Raw genomic sequence first — 20,695 nt, 5'->3', positions numbered from 1 at the left:
ATAAATAATATAACATATTGTAACCATCATCACAAGGTTTCTGCTAGTTCTTTTTATTTTTAAGGGAGAAATTCTTCCTTTTGTCCAACTGGGCATCCTGATGGGCATCCTGATGGGCATTGAGCAGGTGGGCCAGGAGCTAAGTTTGCAATCTGTTGCTAACCTGCCTGGTGTGAAGAATAAGATGAACATGGGCAGGAACAAGAACAGGGATGGGTAACTGAGAGGGCAAAGAAAGGACACCACTGGGTGAGAGAAAGAGAGAGAGACACACAGGCAGAGAGAGAGAGAGAGACAAGAGAGAGAGATTGAGGGATATTACTACTACCATTAAGATTTCCTCCGTGGAAGAACGGAACCAAAGACTTTTTTTGTCTAGGAGGCAACTTGAAGTTGTTGGTTGTGTGCCATGAAATGGCTCTGCAGCCCTTCCCTGTGCCTTCGTGGACCTCAACAAAGCTTAAAACCACTTTTCCTTCCCCATTTGCTTTCACGTCCTTACACCTAGGTTTTGAGATAAGTTCTAATTTTAGCCAAGGCTATTGAAATTCCCCCTCTAAAAAGCCTTATCTGATTCAAAAATTCTCATTTTTCCATGCCACACTAGCGTCATCCATTCAGACCATGACTCACACAAGGTTCCTTATTCACCACTGTTTCCTTGAATTCTTTCAATTCTCTCATGCGGAGATTTCCGATGGGGGTTATTTTCTGGAGTTTTCTTGACCCCTTTCTTCAGACAGAACACATGGCTGGTGTACTTTCTGAGGCCCTGCATGTCCAAAAATGTCTTCCCCCCACCCCTCCTCTAATAATGTTTTGACTGGAAGCAAGATTTCCTGATCATAACCCACCTTTCCTCCTACTAGCCTGTAGATATCCATGTGCCTTCCAGAGCCTTCAGTATTGTTGATAGTTCATTGCTGGATGGCCTCACTCTCTTTCCTTTGTCAGTAACTCATTCTTTCCGGCTAATGAGGGTAGAGTTCATCCTTGAAGCTCAGAACTTTCACCAGGATGCTTCTCTGTGGGTGTGTCTTTTCAATAAACTCACCTGGGCCCTTTAAATAGAAATCATGTCTTCAGATTTCTTCTCTCATACCCCTTTCTCCCAGGACTCCAACTGCTAGACTGTTAAGTCTCCCCTCCGTCCTTTATGTCTTGGATCTGTGCATTTTCACATTTAGTATGCTTTGTTTTATGTTGTTTGGCTCTGGATTACTGAGACACCCCCCCGCCCCAAACACAGATTTGGTTTTTAGACGGAATCACTCTGTTTCTACAGCAAAGTACTAAATTTAGAAATCTTGCCTTTTACTTCTATAATTTCATTTGTTATGCTCTAATTCCGTCTTCTTGAAAGTTCTCATTATGTTTTCCCACTCATTATGTTTTTTAATTGAATTTCCCCTCTGTTTCCCCCATTATATTCCACCTCCACTTACCCACATCTTCTGTCCCACTTGGTCTCTTTCCTGCAAATGACATGTTCTCTTCGTTGGCAATTTCTCTTGCCTGAGAATTTGGCAAGTGGGTTGTGGGAATCCCTCAAACCGTGGTGGACTGACTGCCCCTGTACTATGGGCAGCTGTGACAGGGAGAGGAAGCCTGACATTTCTGCTGAGGCTTGGCAGGAGGGTCGGGGTGGGGGGCTCTGTTCTCAGGTGGAAAAAAGCTCAATCATCTTTTGAGCTCCCCTGCTGTGGGTGGAATCACACCAGTTTCACCCAGACAAGATCACAGCAAGTACGTAGAGCAGCTAGACTGGGATCCTAGGGCCCAGATGTCAAACAACGAGTTCTTAGCTGTGTCTGGACTCTTCATTCTGTGGCCAGGCTGGAAGGGACAGAGACCAGAGAGAAGTGACTATGACAGGTTGTCCTTTTCCCAGAATTCCCTAGTACAGCAACTGTTGGTCTTCATCACCGGGACCCTGCAGGACAGATGCTTCCCACCATCACTCAGCACCTTTGGTCCAATGTCTTCAGACGCACCAATGGAGCCCCTTCCACACCATTTTCCCCTTTGCACTGCTCTGTGAAAACAAAGTAAAAATTTAAAGTTCTAGCTACCCTGGTCACAAAGTTCAAAATTACAGTTTCTTTTTTTTTTTTTTTTTAATGCTTATTGTATTTATTTATTTGAGAGAGAGAGAGAGAGCGCACAGGAGAAGGAGAAGCAGACTTCACTGAGCAGGGAGCCCGATGTGGGGCTCGATCCCAGGACCCTGAGATCATGACCTGAGCCGAAGGAAGATGCTTCACCTGCTGAGCCACCCAGGGGCCCCAAAATTAGAGTTCCTAAGAAGCAAATGTTTAAAAACTTCGTTAACTTTTCATGGTGTTTTCCTCTCCAAGAGATCCCAGACCTCTTGTTTGCCAGTCAACGTCTGCCATTCAGATGATCCGCCTCGTGGAGTTCCGAGTGTGGCGGGCCCTCCGGTGATTACGCTTCCACTGGGCCACCATGTGCCCCAGGCACAGCCCCCACGTGCGGTGGGGAGGCTCCCCGTCCGCCGAACAGTGCTCAGGACACCAGCCGGGTGTCTCCAGGTTTAGCTCTGCTGTGACACTCTGTACCCAGGTCTCACAGGCCGAGGCCTCAGTTCTAGAGGACTATTCCCCAACCTGCCCCTGCCACTTCAGAAGCCTGTCCAGGTTGTCACCTGTGCTTCTGACCAACCGCCTCTAGATTGGAGTTTCCACGCCCCCCCCACCCCGGCCTTGGGTTCCACTGACTTGCTAGAGCGGCTCAGGAACAGTTCACTTACGAGATTAGCTGGTCACCGCAGGGAACAACTCTGGGACAGCCAGAGGGAGAGGACGCGGAGGCCGTGGCATGAGGAAAGGCTTGCAGCTTCCGTGGCACATGGATCGCCCACCAATCTGCAGTTCACCACCCTGGAAGTCCTCTGAACCCCATCCTTTAGGGAGGCTTCATTACATAGGCACGATTGATTAAATCATTGGCCTCTGGTCATTGATTCAAATTCTGGCCTCTCTCCCTTCCCTGAGTGTTGGGGTTGGGGGGCCGGTGGGACTGCATGTTCCACCCTCCAGTCCCAGGTTGGGTTCTCCCGGCAACCAGGCAACCATGCCAGCCCCAGGAGCAGCCCCAAAGTCGCCTCATTAACACAACAAAAGACCTCCTGTCATGCAGGAAAATTACATAAGGGTTTTAGGAGTTCTGTGCCAGAAATGGGAATGAAGATCAAATATATATTTAATATTATTTTTTCAAAAGGAGGCTCTACGCCCAGTGCAGAGCCCAGCTCAGGGCTCTAACTTACGACCCTGAGATCAAGACCTGAGCCAAGACCAAGAGTCAGAAGCTCAACCGATTGAGCCACGCAGGCGCCCCTATGTTTCTTATTATAAACCACAATATCTCAGCCACTTCGCTTAGAGATCAAAATAAGTATGTCCTAGGGGCTGAGCCTCGACTCTTCTGGCCACAAGGCCATCACCCTCACTCCACCGTCCTTGCGTAAAATGCATTCCCGCCGAAAGCTAGATCTACTGGAATGTTCCTTGAAGGGTCCTGGCAAGGCCTGCAGCAGAATCTGAGGAAAGCTTATAAAGGTGTAGGGTTTTTGGCTTTCGGACGTGGGAGTGGAGCACTGCAGTTGGCATTTGAAGCTGCCCTTATACTACAGTTTGGGAACCGTGGTGGCTGCCACGCCGCGTGGCAGGGAATTCTGATGGCCGGGTCTGGGGACTCGGCCTCCACGCTCCCTGCTCAGGGCTCGGAGTCACAGGGCACCCAGGAAACTCTCTGATTACACGGAGCCAGCTGTCCTTCTACAAGGAGAGGAGCTGGCGACATTCCAGCCAGGTACAATTCCTTGAATGCCGCCCGGGCGGGAGCACCTCCCTCCACGCAGCGTGTGGCCACGCGGGGCCGTGAACACCTGCCTCTCGGCCTCCAGGCTCCGCGCGCTCTCGCTGCAGGGAGCAGGTCTGCGCAGCGACTCTTGGGGTTTTCTGCCGGGCCTCGCAGCTCCAGCCACTGACTCTGACATTCGGGACAGGATCATGCGGGCGACAACAGCATTGTTTGTAATAGTTTAAATAAACCCGATGGATTTTCATCTGGAATGCTAGGATACGTCCCCTGAACCAGCCGGGGCTGAGGGGTCAGCTGCCCTACAAAAAGATCCAGCAACTCTCTCCCATCAGATTGTGAACAATCCTTTCCCTCGAGCCCTGGAGGAAGAAGAGCTACTTTGTCGACTGTGTAACTGAGCTTTCATTTTCACTTGGTGGCTTGAGATCCTTATCGGAACACCCGCCTTTACCGAGAATGTGGCTCGTCAAATGCAGTTACTTCCTTTCATTCTCACACCGACCCCTGCGAAGGAGATCGCGCTGGTGTCCACTGAGGCACAGAGAGGGCGTGCGGGAAGCAAATGGTAACGCTGGAGAGTGGATCCGGTCTGGCTCCACAGACTGCATTCCTGGGATGTGATTAGCTAGAGGCACCAGATTAGTGGCACAGGCGTGCTTATCTTTATTTGTTCATTCATTCATTCAGCAGAATGGACTTTGTATCAGGTCCCTAAGCCAGGAGCTTGGGACACAAAGTCAAGTTAAGTTACTGGCCCTCCCTGCCCTTGGTATTTCCAATTTAATGATGAACACGAACAACTAGAGGGCCAATTAAAATAACCAGTGGTAGGTCTAGGGCAGAAGTGTAGGGTGAGGCTAGAGGCACAGGCACAGGACACAGAACTCGGGAAGGTAAGTCATGGAGAAGCTGGCCCCTGAGTAGAGTCCCACTGTGGAGGTTGGAAGAATTGTTTGAGGAAGCAACACACACAAAGGCCCAGAGCAGGAAAGAGCAGCCATCAGGGAAACTGCAGGAAGTTTACGATGAGGTTAACGTGAGTGGGTTTGGCAAAAAAAGGCAAGAGGGGAGTCTGGAGGTGCCCCCAGGATGTGATCTCAAATAGCCTTTCTGCCATGAGTAGAGCTTGGGCTTTATCCTGAAGGTAACGTCAAGCCATTAAAGTGTTTTAAGAAGAGGAGTAATGGGGCCAGGTTTTCTTTTTCCTTTTAAGATTGTATTAATTTATTCATGAGAGACACAGAGAGAGGCAGAGACACAGGCAGAGGGAGAAGCTGTCTCCGATGCTGTGGGACTCGATCCCAGGACCCTGGGATCACACCCTGAGCCAAAGGCAGATGCTCAACCACTGAGCCACCCAGGCCGCCCGGGGCCAGGTTTTCTTTATATGAAGAGGGTATCGGTGGCCTCGGGAGGGATGGCCTTGCCCATGGCTGTTCTCAGACCAGAGGTCCAAGTTCAATCCGCACAGGGGCTGCAAGCCTCCCGCCCAACAGCCTATGTAGCTAGCAAAAGTTTGAAGAGAATTTGTCAAACGCTGTCAAAATCTCAATGGTTTAAGTGACTAAAATTGATTTAAAAAGACATAGAAAGGGATCCCTGGGTGGCGCAGCGGTTTAGCGCTTCGGCCCAGGGCCTGATCCTGGAGTCCCAGGATCGAGTCCCGCATCGGGCTCCCTGCATGGAGCCTGCTTCTCCCTCTGCCTGTGTCTCTGCGCCTCTCTCTCTCTCTCTGTGGCTATCATAAATAAATAAAAAATTAAAAAAAAATATTAAAAAAAAAAAGACATAGAAAATGTGAACTATTATCAACAAAATAAGCTGGAAAAGGTTATTGAAGTGCCAGGCCCATAACGTTTTATGGATAAATTCTTTCAAACTTTCAAAGAACAGATCATTCCTGGCTAAATAAAGAATTGCTGGAGTACAGAAGGGGGAAAGCCCAACTGACTTTGCAGTTAGCATATCCTCGCTCTAAAGCCTAGAAAACATTTCTCTAAATACTAGCAAATAAAGTTCAGAAACGTATTGAAAAAAACAGTACCCAAAGGCCAGTAAGCTTCATGTCAGAAATGGGAATACACAGACTGTAAAAATATTGTCACTTCAATGCTGAAAATGGTTCTAAGACAGGGAGGGAAACCACATTTGGGAACACTGGTCTTTTTTCAGGATACTGGTGCGGGCCATTCAGCTGCACAAACGTTCATCAATTATTTCCATGCCCTCCCCACCTTGCCTTGGGAAAACATTATCCTAAATGCAAAGACTTTAGCAGTGTTCTGTCTGGTAAACTGTTTATTATGGTAAAGAAGAAGAGACACATGGAATACACATTAAGGAAACATTAAGACCCTCATTTAAATAAGATCAAGAAATGGAAGAAATTCCAGTGGTTATAAATCATACGTATAAAAATACACAATCTTGTTAGCCATTAAAAAAATTCATATGTCGAGGGGCGCCTAGATGGCTCAGTGGGTTGAGCATCTGATTCTTGATCTCAGGGCTGTGAGTTCAAGCCCTGTGCTCAGCTCCACGCTGGGTGTGGAGCCTACTTAAAGGAAAAAAAAAAAAAAAAGATCCATCTTTAAACTATGAGCTCCAATATTTTCACCTGTCAAATCGAGAAAGATTTCGAAAATGGCCAAACAAGCAGTTCTATGTGTTCTCTCAAACCCATTTCAGTAACGGGTGTCAGAAGACTGGAAGGAAATGATACATTAACGGTGATTTTAATATTTTCTTTATTTAAAAAAATCCAGGTATAATAATTAACAGACCATAAAATTTGCCTTTTAAAGGGTACAATTCAGAGCGGTTTTTAATATATTCACAAGATTGTGCAACCATCACTACTATTTAACAGTAAAACATTTTCATCACTTCAAATTCTTTTTAGACCCTTCCTCCCCTGGGATCTACTCTCCAGTTAAAAGTTTTCTTCCCTCACAGGCTGATGGTGAAATATACGTGGAGAGGCCTCCAGCGTGGGAGGAGCCTGGCCCTGGCCAGTGTGTGGGCCACTGGGTCTAGCTGGTCTCTGCATGGGAGGCCTAGAGCCATTCCTTTCCTCTCCTTGGTTGGGCCTTGCCCGCCACTGGAGTGATACCACCTAAGAAGCCAAGTGAGGCTGGGAGCCGGGGTGGGAGGGGCCCCAAGGGGCCAATGGGTCTCTTCTCCAGGTGATGACGAGCCACTGCTTCACAGGTCTGCCTGCACAGAACCAGCAGAGCTCAGGCCTCGTCCCAGAGTACCTGAACCAGAATCTCTGTGGGCAGGGCACAGGCATGTGTTATTTCTTCTTTTGAAGCTCTCTGGGTGTTTCTAATGTGCAACCAATGTAGAAAAGCCCAATGTTAAGCCGTAAGCCTGACTGTAGCACAGTTTTGTAAAAAGGAAGATGTCAAAATTAACGCTTGAGAGAATTCTCCCAGTAATTCTGATGTGATCGGCACAATATGTGACTTATAAAAAGATAAAAAAAGGAAAAGGCAGTAAACAAAAATACATTATTGTTAATGTTTTGATTGTATTCAAATTTTTATTTTCAACAAAAAACTTGATACAATGATTTTAAATAATAAAATGTGGTATATTCTAGACACTTGTTTTTTTTTAATGGTTTATTAAATTTGGACTCCTACAGTTCTGTTGTGATGCTTTCTTCAACATTTATATTATTTCTTACCATATTATCACCACTCTAAACTTGCTAAACAAAGAATCACTCTGCTTAAATGAAGTTTCACTTGAAGGAAATACTCCATTACCACATAAAACACACATACAGAACAGTCATTTTTTTATATTTACAAAACACAAGAAGTCTGTCCAGCCATTTGGATTTGTTGTTACATTGCCCATACTGAGATTAGCAAAAAGCTAAGTAATAAGCAAAATTTCACTTCAGCGGTGCAAAGGATGGCATCAACCAAACTTCATTAAACAAACCAACAAATTACAAACATATTCGCAAAATTCAACTTTTGTAATCGAGATTAAAAAAAAAAAAACAAACACAAAGTGGGTCACAACTAGACTGGTTTTCACTGTGCAACTTTCCTCAGGGAGCAATACTACCCATTTCACATGGAAAGGAATATGCATCAAAGCCTTTGTTCATGAAGAAAATGCCCTTCAAACAAATTCGTCATAAGGCGCAAAAAAAAAAAAAAAGAAAAAAAACTTTTTGATTGAAGCAGTTTGGCCCAGAGAAAAGCTTATACATAATGTGTATCCATAGTATATACACATGAATAGGTATAGTACACTTGAAACCATGTATGTTAGTCATTAGACAATTAAATGAATTGGCTCAGTGAGGTGAAAATGTGTCCGTTTTCTATAAATATGTAATTATTGCTGATATGCTACACATTATGCTCTGACATGGAAACTGTAGTAACTTAGAATTGAAAGCTGCCATATTGCCAGCGTCAGCCCTGCAGCAGGCGTTCATGTAGACAACATGCCATCCAATCCCAGAGAAAAAGCAAAAATTCCACTACAGGGGGAAAAAAAAAAGGCTTATGCACTATCCCTTACATTTTGCCTATTTTTTTTTTTTTTTTAAACAAAAACAAGTCCAGTTCACCACAAGTTAAGCATAACGTGACAAGCAAGTCTAGCGGCAGGGCGGGAGAAGAGTGAAAGACAGCATGCATTTACAACTAGCACTGATCTAGTCTACTCTGTCATACAAACTGGAATACAAAAATCCAATTTAAATAAGACTAGACTAACTGTAAGAGTAAAAAAAAAAAAAAAAAACACACACACAGTAGACTTAGTTTGATACTGATTGATTTTAAGAGTAAAACTCATCCTGTCCTCACTTAATACTCTACTGCAATTTATTTGATGGCTAGAATATTTACTTACTTAAAAAAGATATTAAATACCTGTATCATGAAATTACATTCTTTTTAACAATAAGACATACTGAGTAAGAAAATAGCTCATGTGTGAAATGTGTCTGAAATGCATTTTTCCTCACAACTATCAAAACATCCACTCACACTAAAACAAAACCACCCCAAATCCCCCCCCACCCCCGAAAAAAAAGTTAAGGAAAGATGGGGTGGGGTCGGGTAAGGGAGCAGGGAAGGAAAGGTTTACCAGCACAGTGATTAACAATGGTTCAAGACAGAACCAACAAGAGTTGGTCAAAAGGATGCCTTCAATACATGGCTACAATTAAAAACCAAACTCAACCACTTTTGGTTCATTGCAGTGAGACCAAAAAAAATATCTCTCACAGATTCATATAAATACTAGACTCCAGCTCTTTTACTATTATTATTTTTAAAGTTTTTCCATTTGTTTTTGCAAGGCCTAGCTACCTTATTTCAATTTATATTGGCTCTGCAACAACTACAAGAGGTAGGCATAGAGCATGAAAAAGTTTCTTAGTTAGTACCTCAGTGTGGGTTGTTCACCATACAATACCATTCACTTTAGATGTGTAAAGTGATTCCTTTCTAGTCTTTCCTAAACTCCAAAACAAAGCTGCTGCCATCCCATAAATGTTCTAAAAGAGTGTACTCACAGATAAGAAACTTTCTCTACTGAAGGATACTGTCATAGTGTTTGTTGCAGAGCATTCATATATTTATATATATATATTTATTTTTAAAAAATAAACAAACAACGAAAATCAAACCCAGGTTCCTAGAACCAATTCTCTTGATTCAATACTTCCACAAAATAAAGTGTACCATTTGGCCAAGACTACAGATGTGTTTTTTTTTTTTTTCTTCACAGATGCAAGTGCCATGCAAAATAAATTAAAGAACAGATATCAAACATACATGTGATAAAACTACTGAAGGTAGATCTTTAAAAGCATTTATACAAACATAATTTATAATACTTCTCTTTTTTCCTTTATGTACAGTCACAAAGCTGTAGTTATACATCTAGAATTTCCTCTGCTGTGCCTCCACAGCGCAATCTGTAGCGACCAGTTCTCCAGCTTATAGTAGGGTCCCATAATGCCGATAAAAAAATGTATATTGTCATGGATTCACGGATGAACCAGGCTACTGCATAATCAAGTTTTGAAAAACACAGTGTGCCGCCCTAGGAATTAAAAAACAAAAAAGATGGATTTACTGGCTGTTGAACTAAACATAGTTAAAAAATGAAATTCTTCAATATCACCCTTTTAAATATACTATATAAAATCAAGCCTGTTTCTTTATATAACTGAACTGCTGTGCTGTATCAGTTTAAAAAATGTTAATTATGAATAGAAAAAGCATTAAAATAATGGCTAATCCTAACATATTTTAGTTTGAATACTTGATTTGCTTAACATCATTTTTTTTGGAGCCTTAATAAAAGTCCTAGTCTAGCTACCAACTGAAAGTTGAAAATCAAGTTAAGTTTTGCATCCACATTCTACTAAAGAAAGTAATGTTTAAACCTGATATTAACCTTCAAAAGGAAGCTAAAGAATGGCTCAGATAGATTTCATCAACCCTTTCTAAAATAAAAATAGTTTTAGTTCCACCAAATGACTGCCAATCTTTTCATGCCTATCCACATACCTGGACACCCCTGAGTTGAATGTAGTCAAATATAAACCATGCCAGGCAATGACACATGAAAAATACCATAATATCCCATCTGAATACATGGTGGGCTGCCCATCCAATAATTAAACTGGCAACAAAGCATTCTGAAATTGGCTCACAAATTATTGTAGCAGGAAGCATGTTAATTCGTAATTTGGTCCACCTAAAAGAAAAAAGACCTATTTTATTTATTTATTTAAAAAAGACCTTTTTTAAACAACAGCCTGACTACAAGACTAACCAATCTTTCCACCAAATGACCAGCTCTTTATTCTGTGATATGAAGGCCCTCCTCTTTAAAGAGTATTTAATGAATCTCTTTTCTATTTTTATTTAGTATATCAAAGAAAAAAGTCTATAAATTCATTTGTATGGCCTACACTCTAACGAATAAAGATTATAAAATTCAAAGTATAGAAAGTTAAGAAAACAGAGATAAGCATATTAAAGAAATCAAAGTCTCAACATCTTTCTTTTTAAAAATTATTTAGTCAAATTCAATTTAGTTAACATATACTGTATCACTGGTTTCAGGGGCAGAATTTAGTGATTCATCAGCTGCAGAGAACACCCAGAGCTCATTCCATCATGTGCCCAGTTACGCCATCCCCCCTCCCCCACTTCAGCATCTCATATTTATTGAATGCTTTCAGGGCTACACAGCAAAGAAAATATATTTAAACGTTAAATTTATTTTAGTAAGAGGTGTGGGGGATAGGGTAACTGGTGATGGGCATTAAGGAGGGCACGCGATGGAGGGAGCACTGGGTGGCATATAAGACTGGCAAATCACTGACCTCTGAAACCAACAGCATGTTATATATTAATTAATTGACTTTACGCTTTAAAAAATTTAAAAATCTATTTTAATAAGGTTGCTAACCTCTCTTTTCTGGAACTAAGCAAGACTTGACTTTTCAGTATTTTGAATATCACACTAGACCATGTAAAAATTACTCCTCAACCTTTCTCTTTTCATCCAGTATAAAAAGAAGAACAGCTGGCTTACCTGATCATTCTGGATTGAAACTGGGAAATTGAGTAAGAGCCAGAGTTCTGCATTGCAACCTGAGTGGACATTGCAAACCTCCAGCCTCTGAAAATTAAGACAATTATAAAATGAACTATGATGATGATGAACACATGCAGGCACGACTGATTATACATTTACTCATCACTATACAGAGTAAGCAACCGCTGGTGTTCAGGGTGAGCCTCGTTCTCAGGATCAGCACCCTACTTGGGGTATATCAGACTCATGGATCTCTGAGCAATACACAGGCCCATGAAGTACCATCTACAGCTGAGAGAGACTGCAACCCCTTAGTTTACGGTTTAAGACACTTAAAATGCAGACATTTTGAAAGTACTAAGTGGAGCGGGTTCTGTATTTCAGTTTAGTCCTTGATCACTAATAAGCAAAACCAAAACTAAAACCAAAAAAACCACTAATTCAAATGGGAGGAGGCTGGGTGTAGAGGAGGGATGTGTGATTTATGTGTGGATATTCACAAGAAATGCAAACAAAAAGCATTATGTATCTCATGGGAAACACTATGAAACTATGAGTACATGAATACCAACATGAAAGAATTTTAAAAACCTTCGTCAATTTTTAAAATCCTATCTTTAGTAAATTATCACAAAGGGGCAATGAACCCCTTTAAAAGCAAACATGTGTTTTGACAGAGAAATGTGAATTCATTCTGTGAACCGTTAGGTGGCTTCTTAGCAGGCATCAAATAATCTAAGAAATCCCAAAATGTGCAATCATATTCTTTAAATTTTCACCTGCTGGCTTAAGACTGCACTAATATTTTTAATCTTCTGAAACACACAGAAATTTACATCCATAATAATGTAAATTTATAATCACAGAGAAGCTTCCTTTTAATGCCAAACTATGTTAAAGAATGTAAAAGAATCAGAACACTTATTTTCTTCATTTATTTCTTTTATAACATATCTATAAATAATAGGAATTACTTTATAGAAATATTAATCTATCCTGTACTCACTAGCAAGAAATAAAATAAAATAGCTCCTTAACCCATGGGCTTAACAAATACAATATACCAACAGAAGTCAGGTACAAGTACTATAAGCCTCATGTAATTTAGTTTGCTTACCGGTCAGCTATTGCTTTGGCCATAAAATAATCTTCAGCAATGTACTGAGCAAAAGCTATAAGCCCTCCTGCTTGATCTAACACATCCTTTCTCATTAAACAAGACATTCCTGTCACACATTTGAAGCCAGTGACATTGGCAGAGATATAGGACCTTGGATGGGAAGTTCCAAAATATACCTGTCCCCAAAAAGAGCAAAAACATATATGTATAATTAGAATGTTATGTTAAAAGTATGGTATCTAAAACATTTTTTTCTTAATGAACTTTAAGTATGACTGACTGAATATCTTCTTATTCTTACATAAACTACCTGAATAAAAATTATTACAAAACACTGTTTACATGTGGCAGGCAATCAGTAATTTATTTGACTATTCTTTTTTTTTTTTTTTAAGAATTATTTATTTTAGAGAGAGAGAAAAAGAGAGCATGTGAGTGAGAGCAGGAGGAGCGGCAAAGGGAGAGGGAGAGAGAATCTCAAGCAGACTCCTTGCTGAGTGAGGAGTCCCATATAGGGCTCAATCCCATGATGCTGATTATCATGACCTAAGCCAAAATCAAGAGTTAGACACTCAATCAACTGCACCATCCAGGTGCCCCTAGATTGACTATTCTTGTTATCACCATTACAAAGAAAAATATTCTTCTAAGAAAAAATAATTCTATTTTCAAATAAATACTGTCTTCCCTAAAGCTATAAGATTCGAAGATTTATCCAAATAAAACTTAATTTGGATATAAAATAAGTCAGGTAAAAATATCACTCACTGATGTCAAATATTAACAAATATGTTATATAGCCTACTTTCAAAATGTTTGTGTTGGGATCCCTGGGTGGCGCAGCGGTTTAGCGCCTGCCTTTGGCCCAGAGCGCGATCCTGGAGGCCCGGGATCGAATCCCACATCGGGCTCCCGGTGCATGGAGCCTGCTTCTCCCTCTGCCTGTGTCTCTGCCTCTCTCTCTCTGTGACTATCATAAATAAATAAATAAAAATTAAAAAAAAAATGTTTGTGTAACTACATCTACACATACAGGCGTATGTATGTGAATATACGTTACATGTGTATGTACGTTGTGTATATACTTCCTTTTTTTTTTTTTTTTTTTTTTTATTTATTTATGATAGTCACACAGAGAGAGAGAGAGAGAGAGAGGCAGAGACACAGGCAGAGGGAGAAGCAGGCTCCATGCACCGGGAGCCCGATGTGGGATTCGATCCCGGGTCTCCAGGATCGCGCCCTGGGCCAAAGGCAGGCGCTAAACCACTGCGCCACCCAGGGATCCCTGTGTATATACTTCCACATGCATATATACAAACAGCACTTATAGGTATATCAACCTATAGGACAATCCTATTTTAATTCCTTTTGTGCATCCTTTCATAGCTAGTTGCTTCCTGCCCGAGTCTCTGAGCTTCTTCCCTATTTCCCCAATGTTATTTTTCTTTATTTTTAAAATATTTTATTTACTTATCTGAGAGAGATTGAATGAGCATGCACATATGCATGAACAGGGGGGAGGGGCAGAGGGAGAAGCAGACTCCTAGTGAGCAGGGAGCCCAATGTGGGGCTCAATCCCAGGACCCTGGGATCATGACCTGAACCAGAGGCAGATGCCTAACTGACTGAGCCACCTAGATGCCCCACAACTTGAATATTTCTAAAACAAAAATACAAGGTGGCATATAGGAATAAAAAGTATTTTCTTGGGGATCCCTGAGTGGCTCAGCAGTTTAGCGCACCTGCCTTCGGCCCAGGGAGTGATCCTGGGGTCCTGGGATCGAGTCCCGCATCAGGCTCCCCACAGGGAGCCTGCTTCTTCCTCTGCTTATGTCTCTGCCTCTCTCTTTGTATCTATCATGAATAAATAAATAAAATCTTAAAAAAAAGTATTTTCTTTTAAAGTAACTACTCAGAGTTTCTCTTACTAAACAAAAACTCTGATATTTAAAGACTTAATGATTTCTTGAAATCGGACAAATATATTCATGGGCAATAGTAAGAGTTCATGGCTCAAACTGCCAAAGGTTAAATTCCACTCACAACATACCTTTACCCCCTCAGATCTGTGGTAATCCCAAGACTGCAATTCAAAATAATGTAAGTGCAGATACGCTTAAAAGCAAGTTGATATGTTTAAAAGACTACAAGTGTATATCCTTCCCTGATGACATTAAAGCAAGTTTTTCTTCTTTAATGTTTAATAGCACAGAAATGGTTAAATCAGGTATAGAACATGCATGTGATAGACTGTGATACAGCCAATAAAAATCACTTTTATAAAAAAAAATCACTTTTATATAAAGTTAAAAATATGGAGAAAAGATAATGAAGTGACAAAAATCAGATACAAATTGTTTTTAGAGTACCATCTCACCTTTTTAAAAAGGCACATGGGAAAAAAAAATACAAACTTTCTCTCATTGGTAGGGTTATTCTCTCCTCACAAATGTAATAAAAAGGGATCCCTGGGTGGTGCAGCGGTTTAGCGCCTGCCTTTGGCCCAGGGCGCGATCCTGGAGACCCGGGATCGAATCCCACATCAGGCTCCCGGTGCATGGAGCCTGCTTCTCCCTCTGCCTGTGTCTCTGCCTCTCTCTCTCTCTCTGTGACTATCATAAAAAAATAAAAAAATTAAAAAAAAAAAAAAAACAAATATAATAAAAAAATCTTAAAAAAAAAGGAAAGTCAAATGGATTTTATAATGACTTGTATGAATAATTTTCCATTTTGTGTATTTAAATACTCTGATATTTTAAAAAGATTCTTTTCAGATTAGGTCTCTGAAAGAACTATATGCCATGTGCTTTTATGTTAAGTCTATAGTCTAGAACCTAACTCTAGAACTGAAAGCGAGGGTTATAAAGATAAAGACTATGGTGTGTTCAGCTGGTAATGAGATCGCAAGGTGTTTCCTCCATAAATCCATTCACTGCGGGAGTGTAGTAAGTTCAGCTGTCAGTGATTGCAGGGGCCCAAAAATGTCTTCACTCATAAAACACTAATCTCATGTTGGATACCAGTACTTAGCACGTTAAAACAGACTTAATTACAGTTCACATTGGGTAGTTCATCCCAACTCTCAAGATTCTGGCAGATCAGGGATGTGACTGACAATAAGAACATTATTATGACCACCATACTTACCTGTTCTAATGTGGCAGCAAAGCCCTGTCTGTCTGCTACATAAGGCAGACCATGAACCAGGCCTACTTTCTCTGTCATTTGGTTAACCATGTCAGTGAGTGTGTCTGGAATTACTACAATAAAAAAGACAAAAAGGTGGCAAGGGAGAGAGGAAAAGAAAATCTTTTTAGTAAAATGCCCATTAATGCAAAATACATTTTGTGAACTATCATTAAATTCTTTTTTTTTTTTTTTACATTTGAATCTAATAAAATTCTCAATCACTTTTCTAAGTAGAATACAAAATCTCCAAAAAAGGCATAATTTATGATAAGCTAATTTATGCTATACATTTCCAGGCTAATATATACCTACTATGTACCAGAGACAAGATATACCTTGAAAATGTTACTCCTCCTATTTCAGAACCTCTAAGCTGTCCTAAAGACAATGTGGCCTAACTGAAACGGTACAGGAGCAGAGGTCAAAGGACCTCAGTCCTTATGCTGGCTTCTGCATTCTCTAACCATAAGAAAATGAGCCTCCTCTTTCTTAGAGGGTCTTAGAGGGTCTCTCTCATAAAACTGCTGAGAATTCAATGAGATGATACTCGACAGAGATGTGTACATGTGTTACAAAAACATAACAAATATATGATAGAAAATAAGATAGAAAACAAAGAATGAATATAATCTCTGACCACAAACTAATAGATCTGTAATGATCCTGATTAATTAGGCCTGCCACATTTCTCTTAATTTTCCAATCTGCATTTTAGGCTAATAAAAAATTTAAATCATTGTTCCCTCTTCAAATAGCAAACATTTCCTATCATTTTACATGACCTTATTTTTATTTCCTTCAAGTCTTTATGAACGAAATCTGATCTATGAGTGTATTTGGATCTTAAATACACATATTCGAGAGCAGTGGTTCTCAACTGCTGCTCTGCAAGGGACATTTAACAATGTCTAGAGACAGTTTTCAGTTGTCACAACAGAGAAAGAGGTGCTACTGGCATGGAGTGTGTAGCAGGGATCCTCGCTAATCATCCCCCAGGGCAGCCTCAACAACAAAGAATTATCCAGCCCAAAATGCTGAAGTCAAGAAACTTGTGGTAATTGGAATATAAATGTTTAAAAAGGAAAATTTACAACTATGAAAAATCCTATATAATGGACCATGACAATTTTATTAATAGTTGGAATTTTCTGTTCAATGTAATAATATTTTTATACATGTAACATTCTAGGTTAGCATTAAAAAATTCCAAATCTTACTAAGTATAACTTGACATTTTACCATGAAAAAATGAAATAAATTACTTTATTAAGCAAACAAAAAGGATTGATAAATATATTTTCAGATTGCTTTTGGCATTTTATCATCCAATGAATAGTTTTGTAAAATAAATAAATAAAAAGAAGCTCACCTCTTATTCCACTATCACAAATCCATATCAGATCATACTTTGCAACTTCATATCCTGGCATTAAATTATTAATTTTAGGATTAATGCCAACTTTTTTGCCACCTAAAAATGTAAAGGTGCAACAGTCAAAGATTCGTGTAACATTGGAAGTATTTTCTAAAATTCAGATATAGGGTAGAGAGAAGTGAAAAGTACTTTCATATGTAATAATTTAAGCAAACATACTTTAACATTATGCTTCACATTCCTTAGTATTAATAATATATTCAGGAAAAAACTTCATTCTCAAAGATAATTTCTTTGAAAATGTGTTAGTTTCAGTTTTTTAATTCTTAAGTTAATGTATCAATAGTTAAGTATGAATCAATGTTTAATGGCAAATATCTCTCTACAAGTCTTCAGACTAAGCCCCTAGGCTTTTGAAAAACATTCATTTTTAAAAATATATATTATTTTTGAAATATCATAAAAGCAAATTTTATTGCTCAACTCCCAATTACAGTGAATGAGATATAGGAAAGCCCACAGACTGAAAATATTAAAGAAACAAAAACAACAAACTCTTATGTCTGACTGAGAAAAACATGATAGGGTAATGGGGAGGGAGTAGGGGTTTTTTGGTTATTTTGTTAATCCCAGATAGGAAAAAAACATGTGTTTTTAGAACTTAAGTTTTCTTGAAAGGATACAAACATACCCTATCACTATTCCAACATGATAAAGCAAACATCCTAATAACTTCACTATTGTTTAATACAAAGATTACTGATACTTAATACTATTAAAGCAAAAAGGATTATTGGAGAATTAATTTGTTACCTACCAATAAACAATCTAGCATCAACATTTGGATATTTTCCAAGAAGCTTCTTACATACATCAATGGCTGGATCATCATGATCTTGTACACAAAGGAGTACTTCATACTAGTCAAAGAACACATTTTATGTAAATTAATCTCTTATAAAAATAAGCACATTATTAGTATTTACTGATAAAAAGGCATTAAGAAAAACAAGCAATTGTACACACACAGTTTAAAAGTTAAGAGAGTACTCATAATGGATGCAAACACTTATGATATCAAGTGTTGCTTTAATCGAGAGCAGCTTCTCCCAGAACAGGGGGCCTATTTGCAAGCAGAAGAGATAATGAAGACACTGGCAGCCCTCACTGCTGATGTCTTGCCATTCCCAGATAGGCATGGCCTGGTAATTAAATGGGATCTCAAGCTTCTCTAGGGCCTTCCTCACTGAAGATTTACTAAATACAGGGTGCCCAACAGTGTAAAAGCAACACAGAAAGCAAGCAAAATAAACACCCACTCTGCTCTCTAGAAGCTCTCTCTGAATTTATTATTTCACGAAGGTGCTATAAATTATATGTCAAATTCCATAATGATCTATTTAAAGGATGTTCCCAAATTCTTTACATGAAAAGGACAAAATGAGATTAGATTTTTGCTATATAACAGTTTTTGAAATAAAATTTGATTAGGGATCCCTGGGTGGCGCAGCGGTTTGGCGCCTGCCTTTGGCCCAGGGCGCGATCCTGGAGACCCGGGATCGAATCCCACGTCGGGCTCCCGGTGCATGGAGCCTGCTTCTCCCTCTGCCTATGTCTCTGCCTCTCTCTCTCTCTGTGTGACTATCATAAAATTAAAAAAAAAAAATTGATTGAAAATCTATCATCCTGAAAAGTATGGTTAGCCTTTTAACACTGAAAATACCCAGGGCTTTATTTTGCTCAGTAGGTTAGGGATGTCACTTCATTGCAATTGACTGGCAATTGACTGTTACCCTGGGACATTTATTTAAAGAAGAGAATCGTGGCCCCACTCTTACTTTTGAATTAGAAATCTGGGGGTGACTCTGACATATAACCAGATTTATAAAATCTTGAGCTAAATCTTTAAGTTATCATTGAGTAAACGACTAAGTTTTTAAAAAGTATTTGCTTTCACATACAAAAATGCTACTATATTATTTTATAGGGTAAGTATTCTTAGTTTTTTGTTGTTGTTGTTGTTTTTCAAAAATGCTGTTCAATTCATGCTGACTCAGTGACAAATTTCCTACCAATCCTTTCTAAAATGGGGTGGGCATGTTTAAGCAAAAGAGGGAGGTTAATTATGTTCATGAAAAAAAAACCAAATCTATGGGTCCTAAAAAATAAAAAGAGCTAAGGATATAACTTTATAAGTATCTGAGCTACAGGGACTAGCACAGGTAAAGGGGAAATTCAGCAAAAACTAGCAACATGGGAACTAGTGGTTGAATATGAAAAGGGCCAGGATTAAAGTCAAAGAAGAAAGTAACATGATTTTTTTAGGTAAAAAATAAAAAAAGTTTTCTCAATAATTAGGCAGAGGGGGAAACAATGCATACTTTCCTCATACTTTCTACCTACTATTCTTATACATTCTATCAACTATCTATTTTCAATGATAACTGACCAAAATTGCCACTCAGGAGGTATCGAAACCAACTTTACAGATGCCTCGTCTCCAGGGACCAGATAAAAAAAATCTGAGAATGGGAAGGACACCACTCTAGCCCACACCCTTGAACTTCCCAAAGGGTTGACTCCTACGTCCTATAAAGCATCAGTCATCCTCCCAAAGGACTCTCAAAACAATGTTTGGTTGAACCAGCTAAAAGGAATTGACCTTCGCAATGAAGATCAGAAAGATTAAGTGACCTTCCAAAGGGTAAAGGTAACAACTGGCTTCCCTACTAGAGCATGCTGCTCAGCCAGGCTTGCGGTAAAAAATTCCTCATTCTTCCAAACACCACAGAGTTTCTTTAATGCTTTTAGAATTCAGGTTGTTTTACAGGTATAAGCAAGAACAGTGAAAGGAAATGTTCATAAGTGATATAATTCCATAAAATATAATCAAAAAGTTAGTCTTAGCTTTTTTCCCTAGCAAGAGAAAACTTTGCAAAATATAGTTCTGGAAATGCACTCAGAGAAGGCAGAGTTTACCTTTCTTCAAACGCAAGATTTAAAGTTTTTATTTTCGGCGCCTGGGTGGCTCAGTTGGCTAAATGTTCAACTCTTGATTTTGGCTCAGTGTGTGATCTTAGGGTCCTGAGATGGAGCTCCACATGGGACTCTGCGCTCAGTGGGGAGTTCACTTGAGTTCTCCTCTCCTCCTTTCCCTCTGTCCCTCACCCCTTTGCACCCTCTCTCTCTAAAATAAATAAATCTTTTTAAAAAATTAAAGTTTTTTTTTTTACTGATTATACCCCTTAAACTTAATTTCAAAGGAAAATTAAAAACCTCCTGATTACCCAGAGTGCGAACAAAACTCAAGTCACATTAAAAAAATGTTCAGATTCTTATTAAACACATAACTTTCACTTGTTTTGGATATTGAAAATCATACCAAATAGGAGGTAAGCATTCCAAGTATTCTCTGAACTATTAGATTTTAACCAGGAGTCTTCGTTTTCAGCTATGATAATGACCCATGTCTTCAGTTTGATCAAGCATTTTATTTGCTAGAAACCTCTGTATTAGAATAGTTAAATCACTTCCAACTACCCTGAAACTGGCAAAATACAACACACCAAATT

The 20,695-nt window shown here is 39.6% G+C and overlaps 1 protein-coding gene across 1 annotated transcript in view; it reads right to left on the bottom strand.

The window, feature by feature from the left end:
* Window positions 1-6,575: 6,575 nt before the first annotated feature.
* The window catches only part of UGCG (UDP-glucose ceramide glucosyltransferase), a 36,714-nt gene continuing 22,594 nt past the window's right edge, over window positions 6,576-20,695 (bottom strand). The window contains exons 3-9 of the mRNA XM_072842347.1: window positions 17,941-18,043; window positions 17,118-17,219; window positions 15,707-15,819; window positions 12,557-12,735; window positions 11,437-11,523; window positions 10,401-10,590; window positions 6,576-9,930 (exon numbers count right to left, since the gene is read on the bottom strand). Coding sequence (XP_072698448.1) covers window positions 9,760-9,930; window positions 10,401-10,590; window positions 11,437-11,523; window positions 12,557-12,735; window positions 15,707-15,819; window positions 17,118-17,219; window positions 17,941-18,043 — 945 coding nt within the window. The 3' untranslated portion in view covers window positions 6,576-9,759. The remainder of the gene's footprint in view (window positions 9,931-10,400; window positions 10,591-11,436; window positions 11,524-12,556; window positions 12,736-15,706; window positions 15,820-17,117; window positions 17,220-17,940; window positions 18,044-20,695) is intronic.

Source organism: Canis lupus, chromosome 10, assembly GCF_048164855.1.
Source record: "Canis lupus baileyi chromosome 10, mCanLup2.hap1, whole genome shotgun sequence".
Lineage (NCBI taxonomy): Eukaryota > Metazoa > Chordata > Mammalia > Carnivora > Canidae > Canis > Canis lupus.
This window is presented reverse-complemented; position numbering and strand designations above follow the sequence as displayed.